The 24,287-nt window shown below is 35.8% G+C and overlaps 1 protein-coding gene across 2 annotated transcripts; it reads right to left on the reverse strand.

Annotated features, from left to right (window-relative positions):
* Window positions 1-379: 379 nt before the first annotated feature.
* Window positions 380-24,281, reverse strand: LOC128211028 (ectonucleoside triphosphate diphosphohydrolase 8-like). Of its 2 annotated transcripts, none has more exons than XM_052915414.1 (13): window positions 24,157-24,281; window positions 21,418-21,537; window positions 20,862-20,997; window positions 19,417-19,553; window positions 10,645-10,762; window positions 10,187-10,337; window positions 9,411-9,585; window positions 7,501-7,737; window positions 6,638-6,784; window positions 4,649-4,795; window positions 3,966-4,085; window positions 3,298-3,432; window positions 380-2,564 (listed from the first exon to the last, which is right to left on the reverse strand). In XM_052915414.1, exons 2-13 carry the CDS (start codon window positions 21,523-21,525, stop codon window positions 2,334-2,336), a joined length of 1,842 nt encoding a protein of 613 aa, XP_052771374.1. In that variant the 5' UTR covers window positions 21,526-21,537; window positions 24,157-24,281; the 3' UTR covers window positions 380-2,333. The 2 variants fall into 2 exon arrangements, with proteins under 2 accessions (XP_052771374.1, XP_052771373.1); XM_052915413.1 differs by having other exon boundaries at window positions 24,114-24,279.
* Window positions 24,282-24,287: the final 6 nt, after the last annotated feature.

A 24,287-nucleotide genomic window follows, 5' to 3' on the forward strand; every position in this document is an offset into this window, starting at 1 on the left:
TTGATTTATTGTGTGGGCAATATTTTTATAATCTTGTTTATCCTGACCTCCCCAAAATCAAAAGTGGTCATTTACTGGTCAAGAAAAGCCATTGAAGATTGATGGTCTTAGGTCAAACTTTTCTCAAAATATTGTGCGGACATTTATTATAAAACTATCGACTGTGACCCTGACCTTTGACCTACTGACCAAAAAGGTTGGACAAGGCTAACTTATAACTAAAATTTGATTGTCCAAGGTCAAACCGTTCTCAAGTTATTGTGCAGACAAGACTAGTTCTGCCAAAGGATCGTCCAACTAACTGACAGACGAACATTTCATACCTATATGCAAATTATTTCAATATGTGATATCAGACAATAATCAAATATTGAACTACTTGAATGAAGTAATCTTTTATTAGCTATGTATAAATATAAAGAAATAATATATATATATACTAACAAACGGTGAAAACAGAATGAGTATTTCCCAACTAGAATGAAAGGTTCTTAGATAAGTAAAATAAACTGCATATTAATAGCACATAATGTGTGGTCATATCAATAATCAAGTGTTCCCAGCATTAAACACAAAAATATCACACTAGATAACATTTAAAGGCACTCGTTCAGCTTCAAAAAGGGTCAGCAAATGAAAATGTCTTCCAATCAAAATCTGAACAAATTGCTATGATAAAACATCATGAAAACTACATCATATTTCACATGAAGCTATCAAAACTTAACTTATATTAATATAATTACTTAAGGCTTAGAATTGCAAAATTCTGTTTAATTAAAGAAGCATATGGTAGTTGCTGTTTGGTGTTTGTAAAAATATAAAATTAACATTACTCTCTTTGAATAAAATTATCAAAAAATCAGTTTGTTGGAAGGGGCTCTTATAAGTTGTTGATCTTTTTCCAGCCCAATTCATTATATTGATTATTTTGTATACTATTGCATATGCTTGTTCTTTGGGAAAAAAAAATATGTTCAAATCAAAGAAAACTAATAATTGTAAATTAAAAAATGCAATAGAGACCTTCAATTATTATATTTATAAAAGATTCTCACTTGAAGATGATTAAACCAAAAATATTATCTCGAAAAAAATTGGCAACAGAATGAACAAATTTCCTCTAGCATAATTAAAAAGGAGGACATAGCCCATTGCAACATCTTATATGCACTAATCCCGCAAAATACAACCATTTTAAAAAAATAGACATTCAACAAAATATTACTAAGCACTTATCCTGCAAAATACAACCATTCTAAAAAAATAGACATTCAACAAAATATTACTCGGCACCAAAAAATACAGCATAAAATTGCAGATCACAGTAAATAAATCATCAATTTTTACACACAATCTCAAAACTATTTTGCACCCATTTCATCAAACAATATGTGTAAATTAAGATGACCCTGTTCAATACAAACTGAATTTAAAAACAATTATTACATGAAAAAGCTGATCCCAGGTTTGATACAATACAACCTGCCAAATATGATATCACATAGTTTACTAGTAATCAAACTTTTCAGGGCTTTGATGTTATCAAGATCATTGGCAAGAAACTACACATCCAATCATCACACAAACACGCAGGCACAAACACGCAGGCACAAACACGCAGGCACAAACACACAGGCACAAACACACAGGCACAAACACGCAGGCACATACAGTTCATGTGGAAATACAACAAATCTGTGAAAAGAAATCCTGATATCCCTTGGCGTATCACCCAATCTATTGACAGGATAATGTCAAGAGAATCAAACAATCATACAGTCCAAAAAGTTGTGGAGTGAAAGTGAATAGACACCAGGTGGTCCAAAAAATCAGCAAATACAGTATTTCATCGAAACTAAACTATAATTGTCAATGGAAGCTGGTAGAAGGCGTTAATACTTCATATTACATAATTAAAAGAATAAGTGCAACGATTATGTTGCTGTCACATTTCAGTTTCCCCATTTAAGAATAGCGCATAATGGTTTCCCAGTTAAAATCATATCTGAAATTTTGAATTTAAAAAAGTGCACAAAAACTATGAAAGATGCATGTGTCGTAAGTGATGCGATACAGTAAGTAAGATTCAATGTGTTGTACACAACAATTTTAATATATGTATGTTTTTGACAATTTTCTTTTTTTCGTGCATTTGAATCATCTGGTGTCTAGCCCCTTTAATACCAAAAGATATCAAAGCCTTTCATATTTCCATATGTGTCGTTCGGTATCTTCTGGCAATAAAGCCACAATTATGTTGGCATAGGTTTGTAATATATATATATTCGTTGTGGGTAGCAGCCACTATGGAATGGAAATCTTTCAAAACATCACACAGCCCCATATGCGGGTACAGGTTCATAAAATCCTCTTGCTCGCTGTTCTTGATATCGTCTGGCATAGCAGCCAAACGCCACAGACAGGAGAATAAAAATACAGAAAAGTGCTGTCAGAGACGAGAAAGCTGTTGTAGAGATGAAAGTTTGTGGTCCCAGTGGTTGTATGGTGTTGCTGGAGTTTATCATATAACCTAGTGTCCAACCAACATCCGTATTGTTTATCTGGAAACAGAAAAGTGAAGTTGTAAATTCAGCCAAATGCAGGTTTCCAAGTATGAAATAACATTAAAATACTGTAAAGAGTACCTAAAACTATTCTCTTTTTGTAATAAGTTATTATTATGCAAAACAATTTCTTGAAAATGTTGAAGCATAGCAAGCTCAAGCTGCTTACAGGTACTTCATTTAGCCAAAATGTTCGAACCTTATGAAAAAAATACCGTTATTTTCATCATAAAAATAAATTCCTTTAAAAGTCTTTATACTCTTGAAAATATTACACAAGTTGTACCAGATCAAGAATAGTGAGCTAAGCTTAATCCTGTTATAAGGGACTTAACTTGTTTGAGAAATTGGGCTCAGCTTTGCTTTTTTTTTTATTTCACTTCTACAAAACACTTGATGGAATTATGTATGCTATCGATGATAACCTTGTTTGACTTTTTTTTTTATTCAAATCCATGTGCATTCATTTGTCTGACTAGTAATTCTCTCCAATGGTATCAGTGTGGTTAAGCCTGATGTCTATTGTTAAACTTTCATAAAATGATTAAAATACGTCCAACGGAAATAAGTATATATAGAGAAGTGACTTTAGTTTATGCCTTAGCATTCATGTACATGAATGTTGCGTAAAAATTTTCTCATTTTAACCTTCTAAGAAACCATACTTAACCTGAAGCTAGGTTACACCTGACCTATGACACAACATGCTTGTCTCAATCGAAAGTAATACCTTTTTAACAAAATGTATATTATTCCAAGTTTTATTGTTGAACTTGTATGCGTCTATAAGGAGGGTGTGTATATAATGGCCCTCGAAACAGTACCAGCCAAGTGAGGAAGGGTTGCCGGTAGGGAGGACCTTTACCTGAAATATAACGATTTGCATGTTTAATTTTGGGTGTGGTCACTTAATTCGGTCAGATTATAAACCACCTTGTTCATTGTTTAGCAGATATGTATGTGTTTTGTAAGGTGGCACAAAGGTGACATCCGCAACACTTTATTCATATTGTGGTCACAACTTAGTAAATTGTGTCTGCAACATAGAAAGTTGTGGCCACAAGTTACAAAGTTATGGCCACAATTTACTAAGTTGTGGCCACAATATAAATTAAGTGTTGCAGATGTTGACTCTGTGCCACTGTTATTAGCACAAAAAAACACTATTGTTAAAACCACCTCAAACTGTCTGAACATGTAAGCAATTGCAATGAAAATTCTATGCTTTAACTGGAACGCAAAGTGAATTTAAAGGTGCAAGATTAAACAAAATATTCTTGTTTAGATCAAGTTGTTTTTTTTCTTTATGGTCTGACACAATTGAAGTTCAAAAGCTTGACTTGAAAATATTTATTCTTTTATAAGACACAAACACAGTCTTAACAAAATGGAACTTACTTCATCCCATAACAAAGCACACACTGATGATAGCTTGTCTTCAAACTCCGTCAATGTTGGAGAGTCAGACTTTCTGGTCAAGTTCAAGAAATCCATCTCGTAGTAGAAACTTGAGAATGCCTACAAATGTGAACAGTTGTTTTAAACGTGAATGTTGAATTGATCTACGGAATTGTTTTAAATTCTGTTAGGTACCTGATTCCATTACCCAACCAAATAAAACACAAAGCTAGTTTGTGTTGAATGTTGATTTCATTGACATGACAATAAATAAGATTACAAACAATCTCAATAATTAACTACTAAACAAAAAGATTTATTGAATCCACGGGAATTTGTTTGCCAAGGGTTATGATTTCACTGGTAAATCTCTCCATTGGTTGAAAGTTAGGAATATTCATATCACGGTGGTTCAATTTCATGTCAATTGTTTCCAAATAAACAGAACTATATTTAGAAACAATTCCCACCTTTTAAAACTTAAATGAAGGTGCCAATCAACATCTGATAATTATATTTATCATATGCTATTAAATTATTATTTTTTAATCTATAAAACAAAATAGCATGAGAGGAGACAAAATTCCCTATATAGTTTAGGTTTGTAAGTGTCATTCAATGGATGGGGGGAAAAGTTACAATTTGCAATAAAGATAAATATCTTTGATAGTTGTATAACTTACATAGAATTCCCCGTGTACTTTAGGTTGGTACGTTCCATTAAACGTACAGGGTGGATAGGTGCAGTTTGCATCAAAGTTGAACAGCTTTCTCACAGTGTTGGAACATTCCGTCTCATTCCACTTACCAACCAGAGTATAGTTGTCTGCCTGAATGTAAATGATGAAAAGATGATTGATGAATGATAGATGTTTTAATGGTAACAAATACTGATGGCCAATAATGTGAGAGAATCGGCTAAGCATTAGAAAGGTTTTCCTAATTAAGATGATTAAAGTTTTGCAAGCTTTCAAGCCAGTCCTGATTTTCCTAGAAATAAAATTAACCAGATGGGTTACATTTAAAGTTTTCTAGAAATTTTGTACAATTAATTTCATTTAAGGTTTTTGTTAATATAATTTTATTAGTTCTAAACTACATCTAATTGTAACAAGAGCTGTTACAGAGACAGCGTGCTTGACTTTTCCGCCGCTTTTCAGTGTAAGGATTGAAAAGTTTTGACAAAACATGCGTGGATCACTGAAAAATTAGATTAAAATGATGCCTGTGAAGATTTGTGCAAAATTCAAAAACATTCAGCCTTTAATGAAATACTATTGATGGGAATAGCATGCAATACATTAAAGGATTATAGGTTGTATACAATAATGCAAGAGTAACCATATTTTCCTCAATTACAGTGGAGCATTGTTTGAAGTTTCTATCTGTTGGTGGGATATACAATGAATTTGTGGTTCAGTGCCCAGAAAATATATATTAAAATTGATGTTGAACAAAACAAAAATATAGATAGCTAAATGCAAAGACAAGTCAACTCTTCAATGCAATACATGATGTTACATGCAAAACATTAACCAGAATTTCAATGTCGAATAAAAAAGGGCCATTATTTGAATTTAATGCAAACTAGCGTTATCTTACTTGATTATTTAAGTAGAATGGATGGTTGTGAACCATTGTATAAATTCTCATTGCAATACATTAAGTAGATGCAGAGATATTAACCGATGTGTGCTAACATGCAAAACCGTAACCAGAATTTCTAAGTCAAATAATAAAGGCCCCTTATTTGCATTATATTCAAATAATTGTTATCTAACTTCATTAATTTAGTAGGTTAGATAGTTGGGAATACATATCCAAAGTTTCAATGCAATAAATTATGTATTTACTGAGATAATGACTTAAAGGTGCAAAACCTTAACCAAGGTGTGACGCCGAGCTTGGGTGAGTAGTACAGCTCTCCTTATTCTTCGAATAGTCGAACAAAAAATGTACATCCATCTGTATGGCTATCCATATCCTAGTTTGCAAAGGGAAAGGCAGTATACTTATGTAGCAGTTTGAGAAATACAAGAGCTCCTCAAAATGGATACCAGTAATGGTTTCTAACGAAAAACAAACTTCAGCGTGAATAATATCAGCTTACATCTGTCATTTCGTTTGATTTATAAAGTAAAATTTTATTTCAATTTTTCAATCAAAAATCATTTGGAACTGTGAATAATTGGAGTCTTTTCCTCGTTTTTCTACTATTTCTTGACAAAGGAAATATGTCAAATAAAAACATTGGGGCTGGCAGTTTGGACAGCAGTAGATGTGGGAGTTAAAATCACAAGAACATTACAGAGCAAAACCCAACACTTATTTGTTGTGGGATTTTGTAGTTGAAAACAGTGCATAACAATTACCGTACTTAAGCCAGAGTTATGGGACTTGCAAAACATGAGCGTAAAGTCTCTAGCAATACATGTACCAAATTGCATTTTAATAATTCGAGGGGTGAATGCAAAAAGGTTCTAAGTGACATTGAATAAAGAAGAATATAGAACCTTTTCGCTTTCACCCCTCGATATCACCAAAGATTTTGGGACAAGGATCAATGACAACAACACCAAGGTCATCACAAGACCTCAACTTTTTTTCTTCGTTGAACAGATGAGCTAAAAATAGTTTAACTCTGGTGTTAGTATTAACTAAACTAAACTCACCACAGCCTCCCCTGGTTGAGGAAGTAAATCAAGCTGAGAGAACTTATTGGCACAGGGGGCTTCAAATATATCTGCATGGCTCAACACTATGGTATAGCCATCTGGACCACAGGGGTTTGTGATGTTGGTGGTATTGTACCCCTCAGTCTGTAATGTAGAGAATTATGTTAGCACACAGGCTTCAAATATGTTTGCCAGGGTGTAGGGTGTAGCACCCTACCATAACTAGCTAACACCCTACAGTCATCAAAATGAATTAATGTGCCTATGTAAGAAGTTGCTAAAGACCTACTGTTCAGCTGCAAATAAAACTGAGTCACAGTTTATACATTACTTTTTATACATACACATGTATATTTATATATAACTGTGCATATCTATTCTCATCTTATGACACATTTCCCAGTCACAGGTAACTCTTAACGTGGTCACTTAAGGCTAATGAAAATTGGTTTAGTCTTGTTTAGGCTTGGAATTGATTCTACGGAAATTAAAGATTTAATATATTGCAGGTTGAGTATGCCCCAACATCACACTTGCAGGATGTGCTTGGCTCTGATCCACAGTTTGATATTCGCTAACCAGTCAGCCATAATAAAACCACACACATTTCACCTTACCAATATAGCCTGGAACTGCCTAATAGCTTCATTGATGCGACAACAAAGGCTCCCAATGTTTACACATTGTGGTTTCTCCCATAGATCTCTCAGTTGATAAAGTCTAAACTTGACATGCTTCAAGAATACAAACAACCTTAGTCTTACGAACTCACCTTAACTAATATAGCCTGATACTGCCTGATTGCTTCATTGATTCCATAACAAAGGTAGCTAGTGACAACCTTAGTCTTACGAACTCACCTTAACTAATATAGCCTGATACTGCCTGATTGCTTCATTGATTCCATAACAAAGGTAGCTGTGTGTATACACCGTATAATTTCTCCCATACAGATCCAGGTCCTCCCGATAGCTCTGCGGTATTTGGGCGTGGTCGGGCGTGTAGAACGTTATCTGAGTGGAAGCCCCGCCCATGTCCAGGGCGCCGACTGTTAGCTCTTCATACAGTGGGTCGCTCAGCTCATTGCTTGCCAGGCCCTGAAAATAAGGTTGATGGTTAGGGAATAAGTGATATTCAAAACTTAGGGCTTAGCTTCACCAAAACTAGATTAAACTTCATTTATCTGGTATTAAGTGATACACATATTTAAAATCAATACATACACATGTATAACAAACATATATTTTGAGTGAGAATCCTTTTACTACTTACTAAGCAATGCATTTTTGAAAATATTAACTACTGATAACAAGATTGTAACCAGTTTGTATTTAATGCTGAAAACGCACAAACATTAAATGACTGATGGGTCCTAAAAGATTTACAGTTAATCAACTATCATCTAATGAGTTATAAGTTTCATTCCAATAAATACTATGGTTTTTGAGTTATCGTCAAGGTTAAACTTTTTGCACAGCAACAATTTAAACACCACGAACACCAAAGTTCTCAAAATACCTAGACCTTAATTCTTTAGACCAGTTAACACTTACCTTTTTCTATAATCAAAACATCTTTATAATTCTTACTGTTCTCTCAAATGAATTTTAAAAGAGAGTCTTTCACAAACTGACACCAAAATGCATTATCGTTGAAACCAACATTAAAAAACAACCAATTAAAATGTTAAACTGAATATTGTTGATCTTGACCCAAATATACCAATACACCAGCAAACTTAAGAGGCACCAGCTAAGAAACCTATTTCTAATTAAGGAAAGGAGTTTGGTAGTGTCATGTTGTCTGTGATAGTTTTGAAAGTAAACAGTAGTTTTGTCATTGTTAATCCGCTAACTATTTTAACCTAAATCGCTAACACAGTATATAGTTGACGATGATAAAGACAAAATGTTAACATCTATATAAATGACCAAAGACAAGATTGTCCGGTTAGTACAGTGGTAAGCGCACTCGCTTCTTACCAAGGCGACCCGGGTTTGATTCCCCGGCTGGGCGCATGTGAGTTTGGTTAGTGGGCACCAAGCCGTACAAGTGGGTTTCTCTGGGATCCCCCACAACACAAGACCACACCCTCGCACACATCATGCCAATGAGAGCGATTAATATAAGTTGTAATAGCTTGTTTCACAATCGTTATAAAATTGAATAAAGTTTAAACTAAGACAAGATACCAATTTGCCAATAATTTTTTTAACTTGTTTTATAAAACTTTCCTGCATGATGCAAGCTTTCAGAAACTTTCCTTTACTAAATATTAATGATTTGCAGTACTTTAATTCAAGCTAACAAAAACATCAATCTCAAAAGATGCTATTTTACAATCCATGTGAGAGTCCTTTTAAAAACAGTTTTTTGCTATATAGGGTTTCAGCCAGGATTTGAAAAGGACAGGGTGCTGCCAAAAATGGGACAGTATGCTAAGGGAAATTAGAGTACAGTAAATCAGGCTATGAAGAACTTGAATATTATGAACTTGGCAGAAAATGTTAAAAATTGTGTTTAATTGAAGTAATACTAGATTTCAATTGCCAGATATGTAAAGTGTGTACGTATTTATAATCTTTTTATTAGTTTTAGACAGTAAAAAGGCATTATTTGACTGTCTCTGCATTTAATTCTATGAAGGCAGAAGGGTACCCATGCTGGTCTCCATGAGGGCAAAATGGTGCTACTGAAAGAGTGCAGCACCCTTCAATAACCCTTCAGCTAAAACCCTCATATAGGGACCCAAATCACATGGACAACTTACCGCACCCAGTTTCCCCGACACATAGTTAGCAGTGACCCAGCCAAATGTCCCCTCTTCCTGTCCCGATATAATACGAGCCTGTGCCGTATCATTGGGAAAGAAGAACGTAGAGTTGACCTCGAATGTTAACCGCACTTGGTTAAGGATAGCATTACTTTTTGAGCTGTCAACTTCACTGTAATAAATGGGAAAAAATTAACTTTATTTGAAGAGTTGTATTTGATGAAAAAAAATGTATTAATCATAATTCAATTATATTGTTTTACATTTTTTTCAAACTCCCTTAATTTTACACAATAGCACATAGACAGGAGTCTTTATATGACAAATTGCTATTGTTATGTCAATCTCAAATTACTGAGGAAATCAGGTTGTCTGGTTAGCCCAGTGGTTAGTGCACTCGCTTCTCACCAAGGCTATCCGGGTTCAATTCCCGACCTGGCAACATGTGTGTTTAGTTGGTTGTCAGAAAGCCAGACAAGTGGGTTTTCTTCAGGTTCTCCGATTTCCCCCACAACACAAGACCACAATATTGTGCAACATCGTCCCAACGAAAGTGGCATAGTATAAGTCAATATAACTTTCTTCACAATCGTTGTAAAGATAAATAAAGTTTAAACAAAGGAAATCAGAGTAAATATCCTGCAAAGAGTATATATGATTAAATAATACAGCATAGATGTAAAGTTCTTTGATGGTCAATAGTAAAATACATAAATTAAATGATGATTAAAGGCGTAATTATAACAATGTAGAATGTAAACGAAAATTCTCACTTCAGCATTCTCATGCCCGCAGTTGCTCCGAGAAATATGGGCGTGGTTTTATGAGCAGTGTATGGCACATGACCCTTAGCTTCCTGCAGGCAATCAGACAGGGGTCCAGCAAGGGCAGAAATGTTGTTTTCGTAGGATGTTAAACCTGAACCTGAGACAGATATGAGTGAAATTAACTTATATCACAATCACGAAAATATTTCTTTTTAAAAAATTGCAAATTTCTAATAAATAAACATTTAAAACACACCAGAGGAGAATTCTCATTGCCTCTAAAATTTGACATCAGTACTTGGTACTACATAGGAAACTACCCAAGTGGGATTCTTAAAGCTAACAGCTTTTGTCACATTCAAGCTAAAAGAAATGTTTAACGTGAAATTCAGATTTCAAATACTTTGAAACAGAAATTACATGAAAGTTTGTATCAAAATTAATTTTAATGTTACAGTTCATACCTTGTACTGGTTTGTCAAAAATCTGTCTGGCTTGTGCTGTATTTTCTAGCTTTCCTCCCTCCCATCGATATACAAACAGTTGTGTGTGGGATGATCCTGCATCTAGCACCACACCATACTGCAAATAGAAAATACAGGGTTAAACATTCATCACACTATACTGCAAATAGAAAATACAGGGTTAAACGTTCACCACACCATACTGCAAATAGAAAATACAGGGTTAAACATTCATCACACCATACTGCAAATAGAAAATACAGGGTTAAACATTCATCACACTATACTGCAGATAGAAAATACAGGGTTAAACGTTCATCACACCATACTGCAAATAGAAAATACAGGGTTAAACGTTCATCACACCATACTGCAAATAGAAAATACAGGGTTAAAGTTCACCACACCATACTGCAAATAGAAAATACAGGGTTAAACGTTCACCACACCATACTGCAAATAGAAAATACAGGATTAAACGTTTATCACACCATATTGCAAATAGAAAATACAGGGTAAAAAGTTCACCACACCATACTGCAGATAGAAAATACAGGGTTAAACATTCACCACACTATACTGCAAATAGAAACTACAGCGTTAAACATTCACCACACTATACTGCAAATAGAAAATACAGCGTTAAACATTCATCACACCATACTGCAGAAAGAAAATACAGGGTTAAACATTCACCACACCATACTGCAGATAGAAAATACAGGGTTAAACATTCACCACACCATACTGCAGATAGAAAATACAGGGTTAAACATTCATCACACCATACTGCAAATAGAAAATACAGGGTTAAACATTCATCACACCATACTGCACATAGAAAATACAGGGTTAAACGTTCACCACACCATACTGCACATAGAAAATACAGGGTTAAACATTCATCACACCATACTGCAGATAGAAAATACAGGGTTAAACGTTCACCACACTATACTGCACATAGAAAATACAGGGTAAAACATTCACCACACCATACTGCAAATAGAAAATACAGGGTAAAATACAGGGTTAAACGTTCACCACACCATACTGCAAATAGAAAATACAGGGTAAAACTTTCACCACACCATACTGCAAATAGAAAATACAGGGTTAAACGTTCACCACACCATACTGCAAATAGAAAATACAGGGTTAAACATTCACCACACCATACTGCAAATAGAAAATACAGGGTTAAACATTCATCACACCATACTGCAGATAGAAAATACAGGGTTAAACGTTCACCACACCATACTGCAGATAGAAAATACAGGGTTAAACATTCACCACACCATACTGCAAATAGAAAATACAGGGTTAAACATTCACCACACCATACTGCAAACAGAAAATACAGGGTTAAACGTTCACCACACCATACTGCAGAAAGAAAATACAGGGTTAAACGTTCACCACACCATACTGCAGAAAGAAAATACAGGGTTAAACGTTCACCACACCATACTGCAGAAAGAAAATACAGGGTTAAACGTTCACCACACCATACTGCAGATAGAAAATACAGGGTTAAACGTTCACCACACCATACTGCAGATAGAAAATACAGGGTTAAACGTTCACCACACCATACTGCAGATAGAAAATACAGGGTTAAACATTCATCACACCATACTGCAAATAGAAAATACAGGGTTAAACATTCACCACACCATACTGCAAATAGAAAATACAGGGTTAAACATTCACCACACCATACTGCAAATAGAAAATACAGGGTTAAACATTCACCACACCATACTGCACATAGAAAATACAGGGTTAAACATTCACCACACCATACTGCAGATAGAAAATACAGGGTTAAACGTTCACCACACCATACTGCACATAGAAAATACAGGGTAAAACATTCACCACACCATACTGCAAATAGAAAATACAGGGTAAAACATTCACCACACCATACTGCAAAAAGAAAATACAGGGTTAAACGTTCACCACACCATACTGCAAATAGAAAATACAGGGTTAAACGTTCACCACACCACACTGCAAATAGAAAATACAGGGTAAAACATTCACCACACCACACTGCAAATAGAAAATACAGGGTAAAACATTCACCACACCACACTGCAAATAGAAAATACAGGGTAAAACGTTCACCACACCACACTGCAAATAGAAAATACAGGGTAAAACATTCACCACACCACACTGCAAATAGAAAATACAGGGTAAAACATTCACCACACCATACTGCAAATAGAAAATACAGGGTTAAACGTTCACCACACCATACTGCAAATAGAAAATACAGGGTTAAACGTTCACCACACCACACTGCAAATAGAAAATACAGGGTTAAACATTCACCACACCACACTGCAAATAGAAAATACAGGGTTAAACGTTCACCACACCACACTGCAGATAGAAAATACAGGGTTAAACGTTCACCACACCATACTGCAAATAGAAAATACAGGGTTAAACATTCACCACACCATACTGCAAATAGAAAATACAGGGTTAAACATTCACCACACCATACTGCAGATAGAAAATACAGGGTTAAACATTCACCACACCATACTGCAGATAGAAAATACAGGGTTAAACGTTCACCACACCATACTGCAGATAGAAAATACAGGGTTAAACATTCACCACACCATACTGCAGATAGAAAATACAGGGTTAAACGTTCACCACACCATACTGCAGATAGAAAATACAGGGTTAAACGTTCACCACACCATACTGCAGATAGAAAATACAGGGTTAAACGTTCACCACACCATACTGCAGATAGAAAATACAGGGTTAAACGTTCACCACACCATACTGCAGATAGAAAATACAGGGTTAAACGTTCACCACACCATACTGCAAATAGAAAATACAGGGTTAAACGTTCACCACACCATACTGCAAATAGAAAATACAGGGTTAAACGTTCACCACACCATACTGCAAATAGAAAATACAGGGTTAAACATTCACCACACCATACTGCAGATAGAAAATACAGGGTTAAACATTCACCACACCATACTGCACATAGAAAATACAAGGTTAAACATTCACCACACTATACTGCAGATAGAAAATACAGGGTTAAACATTAACCACACCATACTGCACATAGAAAATACAGGGTTAAACGTTCACCACACCATACTGCACATAGAAAATACAGGGTAAAACATTCACCACACCATACTGCAAATAGAAAATACTGGGTAAAACATTAACCACACCATACTGCAGATAGATAATACAGGGTAAAATGTTCACCACACCACACTGCACATAGAAAATACAGGGTAAAACATTCACCACACCATACTGCACATAGAAAATACCGGGGTAAAACATTCAGCACACCATACTGCACATAGAAAATACCGGGTTAAAACATTCACCACACCATACTGCAAATAGAAAATACAGGGTAAAACATTCACAACACCATACTGCCCATAGAAAATACAGGGTAAAACATTCACAACACCATACTGCCCATAGAAAATACAGGGTAAAATGTTCACCACACCATACTGCAGATAGAAATGCAGATAGAAAATACAGGGTAAAACATTCACCACACCATACTGCACATAGAAAATACAGGGTTAAACATTGACCACACCATACTGCAGATAGAAAATACAGGGTAAAACATTCACCACACCATACTGCACATAGAAAATACAGGGTAAAAAGTTCACCACACCATACTGCACATAGAAAATACAGGGTTAAATATTCACCACACCAAAATGCAAATAAAACAAGCAAATTCGTTGAATTGATATCCCCCGTCTGAATAGGCAAATTTCATGGATTGGAAATGAAAAGTAGGTGGTATATACCTATATAGATATTAACATGTAATATGGCTGCAGAGAAATGGACCGTTATGAACGTTGGATATAAGTTTGAGTTTGTTTGGAATTATTTGAAATACACTTTTGTATATAGAGTCACATTTGTAATAGTTTCTATGAATTTGAATGATTTCAAAATATTTACACCTCAACTTCCCTTCCTTAAATGAACTGCCTTTCGGCAATTAAGTTCATCAATCGATGAACGCAACATCTTCAGATATGTTCGGATCGTAATTCATTGCATACCAATATACATGAAAGCTATTGATCTTGTTATTGGTTGTATTGTGTCTGCAGGTCCCGTAAAATATAGATCAACATTTTTAAAAGTGTAAGTTTATTATATTCTAAATATATTGGTACCAGAATTGTTTTAATTTTACATTTTAAAGTGATTTCAAGTGGTTGATCTTTTCCCGCGTTATTGTGACGTCATTTGAAAAAATGTTTCCGGTTATAGTCGGGTCGTTCTATTTACAGAATGGGTAAGAACGGATTACTGAAAGGTTTTCTTAAATGAAATGAAGTATTTTTTTAACATTTATTGGTGTAAATATAAGGAATGAATTGCGGGGTTGATGTCATTATCGGGGATATGAAAGCAATTGGGTTGGTCAAAGTACGCGTGGAGTCCTTCGGACTCCACACACATTGACCAACCCAATTGCGTTCATACCCCGATAATGACATCAACCCCGCAATTCATTCCTTAAGTGAAAGTTCAGATATGTCTGAAGTGATAACAGTAAATAGTGGAAAATGGCATTTTAAGGTACCTGTTGATCATGTTCATTGTGTGTTATTTTCAAGCTCGTTTTTAATGCCTCTAGTTTGTTCCAAAGATTTTTCTAAGATTTGACCCAGTGACCTAGTTTTTAATCCCATGTGACCCACTTCTACAAGCCATCCATATTTCATCAATGGGTACATCCTGACCAAGTTTAAACCTAATCTGACCAATCATTACCATGATATGGTTCCTGACAAGATTTTTCTAAGATTTAACCTAGTGACCTAATTTTTTATCATATGTGACCCAGTTTTATATACGTCCAAGCGATCATCAAGGAAAACATTTTGAATAAGTTTCATGAATATTTGACCATGTATAATGCCTCTAGTTTGTTCCAAAGATTTTTCTAACATTTGACCTAGTGACCTAGTTTTTGACCCCATGTGACCCACTTTTACAAGTGGTCGAGATTTGTTCAAGGGGAACATTCTGACCAAGTTTGAACATTTTCTGATCAATGCCTTCCAAGATATGGTTCTGGACGGATGGACAGACAGAATGACAAACGGACGGACAATGCCAAAACAATATCCCCCTCCCGAAACCTTTGTATCAGCGGGGGATCAAAATACAGGGTTAAACATTCAACACACTATAGTGCCAATAGAAAATACAAGGTTAAACATTTACCACATCATACTGCAAATAGAAAATACAGCATAAACATTCACCACACCATACTGCAAAAAATACAGTGTTCAACATACGCCTCACCATACCGCCAATATAAAATACAGGGTTCAACATGCGCCACACCATACTGTCAATATAATACACAGGGCTCATTGTGTGCCACACCATACTGCAAATAGGAAATACAGGGATCAACATGTGCCACACCATACTGCAAAAAGACAATACAGGGATCAACATGTGCCACACCATACTGCAAATAGAAAATACAGGGATCAACATGTGCCACACCATACTGCAAATAGAAAATACATGGATCAACATGTGCCACACCAAACCGCAAATAGAAAATACATGGATCAACATGTGCCAAACCATACTGCAAATAGAAAATACAGGGATCAACATGTGCCACACCATACTGCAATTTGAAAATACAGGGATCAACATGTGCCACACCATACTGCAAATAGAAAATACAGGGATCAACATGTGCCACACCATACTGCAAATAAAAAATACTTGGATCAACATGTGCCACACCATACTGCAGTTAGAAAATACAGGGATCAACATTCACCACACCATACTGCAAATAGATAATACAGCGTTCAACATGTGCCACACCATACTGCAAATAGAAAATACAGGGATCAACATGTGCCACACAATACTGCAAATAGAAAATACAGCGTTCAACATGTGCCACACCATACTGCAATTAGAAAATACAGGGATCAACATGTGCCACACCATACTGCAAATAGAAAATTCAGTGTTCAACATGTGCCACACCATACTGCAATTAGAAAATACAGGGATCAACATGTGCCACACCATACTGCAAATAGAAAATACAGCGTTCAACATGTGCCACACCATACTGCAATTAGAAAATACAGGGATCAACATGAGCAACACCATACTGCAAATAGAAAATACAGCGTTCAACATGCATGACACAATTCTGCAAATAGAAAATACAGCGTTCAAGATGCATGACACCATTCTGCAAATAGAAAATACAGCATTCAACATTCATGACACCATTCTGCAAATAGAAAATACAGCATTCAACATGCATGACACCATTCTGCAAATAGAAAATACAGTGTTCAACATGCATGACACCATTCTGCAAATAGAAAATACAACAAGCAACAATTCCCAATAATATTATATGGGCTAGAAACTGTAGTAGTACTGGTCATGAGTTTCACCAACACATACGGCACTTTGTCATAGCTTTAACAATTACTTCTGTTTATAGATTCTGCACACAAAATGGCAGTCATAAGCGTCATTCATATGTAAAGCCGTCTTCACAATCATGTTGAAATTAATAAATTTAAGCTAACTTATTGCCCAATAAAAAAAACACTTTAACTCATAGAGCTGCAAACTCACAGATTGACCGTTTTGACATATTTTTTAATTTTTGTTTTGGAATAAAACAATTTCTGCGTGAATTTCTGAACACCTGTAAGGCCTAAAAAAATATATGTCCGTTTCGGGTAACCCGACCCTACCTATAAAAATGCGCCGACCCTAACTATTTTTTTCCGTTTCTGAGCAAAAAAAATATTCATTAGCGAATAGAGAGTTATGAAGGGCGGATAAATACAGATTTTAATCAGAATTATTGTTTATATGATAAAACAAAGTCAGGCAATGACAGTAATGTAGGAAAGACTGCCATGTGCAAGAAAACACTCTGAACTTTTGACAGATTTTGAAAAAAAAAAATGAAAAAAATCTCTACCTACCCTACCTAGAAATTTTGGGAAGGTTACCCTAAACAAACATTTTTTTTGGCCTAATAAAAGATCAGATCACACTTTTCTTAAATACCTTCAAAGAATGATCTTTAATGCTAAAAATTCAGTATTCTTAAAGCGCTAATAACTGCAATTATTCAAATCATTATCACAAACAAAGGGACTTTAAACTTCCAGAAATCATTGCAATATAATTCCATTGTTTTACATATATATTTATTTGAAAGGATAAAACATGAATTAACAACAACTGGTTTCATAAGGAGAACATAATCTTCCTGTCATTGTAGTATATAGTGACATTAATTGTGACAGTACTGATATTCAATATAATCAATTACTAATGCACCAGTCAATTGTAACCACGGCTCCCCCAGGTCCGGGGAATAGCGGGGACATCGACTTTTGGTCCAGCTAAGCCCGGGTAAAATCCGCGCCCTGCAGGGACGAACTGCTGGTTAAATACCCACCAAATGACCCCGCACCCCAGTGTCCATAGGAACGGACCATTCCCCGCTAGTTTTGGCGCAGACAAAACCAACGCATTCACCCAGCGCTGCGAGGCCACTTGGAAGGTAAAACCACGGCCCATTTTCCAGCTATGCCCGGTATACCCCCGGATCTGGGAGGGCCGTGGTTACAATTTACTGTTGCATAATAAATCATAATACAACATAAAGATAACAAGAGAGCCATGGAGCAAACCCCAATGCATATCTGTTTTTGTCAGTTGAATAAATGGTATAACTCGACCACTATTGAAGCCAAAGTTATGGGCTTTGCTATACATCTATACATGTGCTGTTTCCCATGGCAACATGTATATACTGAGTTTCATTTGAATATCTTCAAAGTTTTTTGACAATAAGTTTTGTATGACCCCTTGGACAATGGCATTGACGCAGACAACACAGACACCAAGACTATGACAACAAATGTTTTCTCTGCAAAACAGACAAAGTTATAGTGTTCTGTCAAACAGTTTGTCTTCTTATTCCCCAGCAAAAGCAAAACCATGCATGAGAAAGACAGAAATATTCACTGTATATAAATTATTTTAAGCGTACTCTCTAAACAAAAAATATTATTTGTATTCTCTAAACAAAAATAAAAAGTGCAAACACCAACTACAAAACAATCTCAGTTTCATTTAATAGCATGTTGTGTCTGGGAAGAAATATCAACCCCTGTCTATAACTTATCTCAGGAAAACACTGCATGACAAGAAGTAATTATTTCTTTCCCAAATGCCGATATTTAAACTTGCAACTCTCTACCAGGTATTGGAATTTGTTCCCTAATATGGCAATACCTGCATCTTTTTGTTTCACACATTTTACACATTAGGCAGGGTTAAAAATGTGTTTTATAAAACATATCCTTGGTGAAACCCCACAATATGCACTGTGGCAGCTCCACACAAAATAGGCACTGCTGGCTCGGCCTGCACATTATTCTTTAAAATGTTATGTTTTCCCTTTCATATGTTGAAAACATATATTAGAAAGTTGTCATTAGAAATCACTTTTTATACTTTACTTTTTTACATTTGATTTTATGCAATTAAATTCTGTTCACAGAATTTTGAACGCTTGAAGATCAAAATTAACGCCAGCATTGTTATTATTTTTTTCAGTTATTGTGGAGATATGGACTACTGCCATACCAACCAGGTTCAAAAAAGTATAAATGTCAGACAAACCTGGTATGGTGTCTCTCCATTTCTTGTGAACATGATGGTAATTGCCGTGATGCCAACACCGCCAATAAGAAGAGAGACTGCGGCTACAAACCACCAACTGTTCCAGCTACACGGGTTGTGGTGGACCAAGTCCTCCTCTGGGGATTGAAAATACAAACAAGTCATGAAATAGATTTGATCCTTGGCAAATTTACAGTTAAGTAAAACAGTTTGCAAGGTCTATTTGGTACAATTGAAGGGAATGACTTCAGAAGGTTTAAAAGTTACCATTTTAATTTAATATAATGTGCACATAGACAGTGTTACAATGATGGGCATTGGCTTAATACTTAACTTTCAAGTTTAATAAGACAACAGATGAAGCCATATTGGTACAAATTGGTCATATCTTTGGAGTTACTCAAGCAATCATGCTGGATAGCTGTTTCATTCAAGATATACATGCTGATAAACAACATAACATAGTTTGATATTAGTTAATATTGGACAAGAACTCCTTAAGTCAGACAGCGGTCATTGTGGATGCCTTCATGGGGTACCCAATAACACAAATCACATTCCATAATAATATGTGAGAAGTGACAAGAGTGCTGCAGAGACATCACTCTTCTCTCGCTTTTCAATTGAAAAAGGGGCATTACCCAACAATTATTAAAGCTAGAGTCATGGTCTCTATTAAACATGTGTTGCTTGTCTGAGTCTCTAGAAACATGTGTTTCATGTTTCATATGAATATCCTGAACATTATTTTGAGCTATAACCAAAGTTAATCTTTTTGCACATGCGCGACACTGACAACAACATTAGCAAGGCTATACCAGTACCTCGATTTCAGTCTTAAACAAGAGCTGTCACAGAGACAGCGCCCTCGACTATTCCGCCGCTTTTCGGTGTTAGGATTGAAAAGTTTTGGCGAAACATGCATGGATCACTGTTAGATTAGATTTCAATGCAATAGATGATGTGCTGAGATATTTACATAAATTGAATTGGAAAATAATTGAGGTGGTACGCAAACTAAAATGTAAATTCTGAGTCGAAAAAGGGGCATAATTCTGTCAAAATGCTCGATACATTGACCTCCTCCTGTGTACATGATGGGGGCATGATGGTGAACATGCGTGCGAAGTTTCAAAGCCAGATGTCCATGGACTTTGAAAATATTTTAGGTGGTATGCAAACTTTAACGTAAATTCTAAGTCGAAAAAGGGGCATAATTTTGTCAAAATGCTTGATAGAGTTACCTCCTCCTGTGTATAGGTTGGGGGCATGATGGTGAAAAAGTGTGCAAAGTTTCAAAGCCATATGTCAATGGACTTATTTGAGGTGGTACGCAAACTTTAACATAAGTGGTTACGCCGACACTCGGGTGACTAGGATAGCTCTCCTTATTCTTCAAGTAGTCGAGCTAAAAACTAACAATTAAGTTTAAAATAGCAACAAACCTTCACTGTTAAGGTAAACAACATCACCATGCCTTATGCCAAGATTCAGTAGCGTTTGTGACCACTGCAACACTCGTTCCCGTTTGTCCCGAAGAGTGTAACTCGTCTTCATTGGAATCCCATGTTCCTTACACACCTACATGCAAATGTTAGGAATCAGACCAAATATTGCTCTCAATTATTGAAGAGTGAAAACTGAGTGATGATAAAAGATTGACTATTTCATGCATGTACAAACATCTTGGATTCTTCATTCTATAACCTGTATTTCTAATGCATTTCATGCCATCAAAGTTATTTCATTCATAAGACTCTCACCTTAATTGAATACATTCATTTCCAATCTAAGTAACAGAAAAGACGATTTGTAAGAATTTTCAGTAAAGTATTTGTTTTAAAAGAAGGCAAATGAGACCAAAATGGCTCCAAATATCGTTGAAACCTTAATAATACATTTATCGATTTTGCTGTTTTAGAATCCATAGTTGTTGGTATTGACCTTTTCAACCAAATTTCAAATATAATCTATCATTGCATCCAAATGTTCCTTACGCACCTTTCTGATCAGCCCAGCCACAGTGTTGCGTTCGGTCGTTGCTATGGAGAACTGCTTCCCGTCATGGTCAGGTAGACGGCTTACAACTTCAACCAGGATGTCATCCATTATTTACTCTTTCTGAAAAAGCAATATCCATATCTTGATAATGATTTGTTTATGTATTTTTTAGGGATGCAAACGAATATTCGAATATTCGAATATTCGATCGAACGTTTGGTATTCGAATGTCAAAATAGGTATTCGAATATTCGATGTTTTTGTTGAATTAATAAATTAACTAACTTTTTGCCTACAACTGTCATCTTCGTCTGTCTTGTTTTTACAACGATGGACCCCTAATGCCAGAGGTGTGAACTTGATGACACTATACACGCGTCATATCGGATATATCGCCAGGAACTATAAACAGTCCCCGTAATTTTACATTTACTGGTTGTTAAACAAGTGACATCAAACACATTCTAATTATTTTGGGTACATTTAAATGGCCATGCCAATTAGGGTTTAAGAGATCGGCCTTTATACCAATGTTTTGTTTTCACTGCTAATCAAGCTTGGCGATATTGCTAAAATCACCTTGATGATATGAAGGACATGTGCTAGTTATGTGCTTTAAACTGTTTTCCAGGTTTTCGATATATCGCTCTTGCGTACAAATTAACTGTATGGTTTAACGTTTAAGGATATATGTCCTGTATTGTAGTACAATACATCAGTCAAAATCGACGTTTTGCCATGGTGTCGTTCTCTATAATTATAGTTCGTAAACATCAATCCCAGAACGAGGATGCAAATCCGGGAAAATACGCAATTACCTGATCTTATTTTGCATTGTTTACAAAAATGAACGCAGAGGAATTGGTATAATTCGTTTTTTTTTTATAAAGATATATCGCTTTTTCTTGGGATATATATCTTGAAAATAGGGAAATTCAGAGGCTAATTTGTGGAACAATAAGGGTCCGTCGCGTGTACCGTATACGACACAGAAGGGTAACAGGGCCCCGGCTATTACGTTAGTGAATACTAGTTTACTACAATTCTTAAAGGTTCATTTTGGTATTCGAATATTCGAATATTCGATCGAAAGAATTACCGAATATTCGAATATCAATTTTGCCATTCGTTTGCATTCCTAGTATTTTTTAATAATTTGACCAAATCCCAAAACTATGAAAAATAAATAGTATTCAGACTGAGGATTGAATACATGACCTCTAGTTCAAGAAAAGGACACCTCAATCATCTGGGTACAGAACTTGCTACGCTATTGGAAGTGACTTTATAACTGACAGTCACAATACATACCCTATGGCTCAGGCAACAACAATTTATTCTTTGTTTAGCACAAGGTTTCTATCAAAAACTATCTAAATGTACCAAGCAGAAAGGAGACAATGTGGATGAAAAATCTCTAGTTTAGCCTCTCTGTAACAGCCCTACATATAAGGGTTGTAATTGGCATAAATACCCAGTGTAAAGTTTAACTTCTGTTACTGTCAGAGCAAATACAAATTGTTGAATGTGCGTTACCATTGCTATGATCAATGTACGTCTTTCTTATGTTAACCATTTGACCAATCAAAAATATTGTTGTTGTAGAATCACTTCAACTCCTACACAGTGATTTCCCTTGACAAGCAGTCTTCTTTAATGCAATGGGATAACAGGGCTGTCTCGTGTTTTTAATCTGTTGTAAAGTGCGACGTCAAACAAGGCCAACAGATCCCTTCAGAGAAAAGCATCCTCGACCCTGAAGGAGTCGGCTGGTATTTATATACAGCAAATTCTCTATCCACACAGAACCCGGGCTTTGCTAATTTGCATATTACCAACCAAGTATACACGTACTATGAACATACTTCCGTCTATAACGGAATGTTATACTATGAATGCACATCCGCCTCCAACAGCGGACCGTTACATTACTTTGAATGCACATCCGCTGCCTTCAGCGGACCGTTACACTAATTTTAGGATCAAGTTATTATATTGTCCACCTGAATTTGATGTCATGGTCTTTTGGTGATTTTTTACTTGGCACTATTGAAACAGGGATACAAAATGAATGTTAAAATGGTTACCAAGGATCCCTGAATGCTCAATTTTGCAGCTTCGGATGTAAAATTTGTGCATGTATGCACTCCTATTAGTCCATATAAAATGAATATTAAAGTAAACCTGGGAGGAAAAGTGGCTCGAACCCACGATTGCCGGAACACTAGCACAGCGCTCTTACCAACTGAGCTAATCGGGCGGCTGGTTCTAACCTTTAAGGCCAACGGAGGCACTCGTGCCGTTTACCGCTGCCACCAGTAAAGTAAACTTTGGAGGAAAAGTGCTCCCGGTGTGGGGCTCGAACCCACGACCACCAGAACACTGGCACTCTTACAAATTGAGCTAACCAGGCGGCTGATTTTAACCGCCACAATATCCAAATGTTAAAAAAAATCCCTAAACGCACATTATTGTGGCTAGCACTCCTATGTGCCAGCAGGCTTTTGTACAATCGTCATTACATTTTATTGAATGAAACTTAGGTGTAAAATACATTTTACTAAGTTACATATGAGCGTAAAAAACACTTCAAGTAAGGTCTAGTGTTAACAGCAACACAACGGTCGGCTCCCTAAAGCCTTAACTGTGACTCAAGACAGAAATGTACAAAATATATATTCCGGTATATTACGTACTATTTGGGATTCTTTATTCATGTAAGTTGACCTCAATGCTTACGAAAACGTGTCCATAATACGAATGCTAAAAATTACAATATGAGTATGCACTGACAACACTTAAAACAGAAAAGAAGATATATTTTTAGTCTTTCGTTTTGGTGGACTTTGACAGGATGCTGCTTCCGTCAA

This window comes from Mya arenaria, chromosome 12 (genome assembly GCF_026914265.1).
Source record: "Mya arenaria isolate MELC-2E11 chromosome 12, ASM2691426v1".
NCBI classification, from domain to species: Eukaryota; Metazoa; Mollusca; class Bivalvia; order Myida; family Myidae; genus Mya; species Mya arenaria.

What these genes read in the sequence shown, in the direction of transcription:
- LOC128211028 (XM_052915414.1), bottom strand. Translation starts at nt 21,525, where the DNA reads ATGGATGACATCCTGGTTGAAGTTGTAAGCCGTCTACCTGACCATGAC. An exon ending in CTCAACCAGGGGAGGCTGTG is followed by an intron (nt 4,796 to 6,637) that starts GTGAGTTTAGTT and finishes ATTTACATTCAG; the next exon opens with GCAGACAACTATACTCTGGT. An exon ending in AAGTACACGGGGAATTCTAT is followed by an intron (nt 4,086 to 4,648) that starts GTAAGTTATACA and finishes TCACATTTGTAG; the next exon opens with GCATTCTCAAGTTTCTACTA.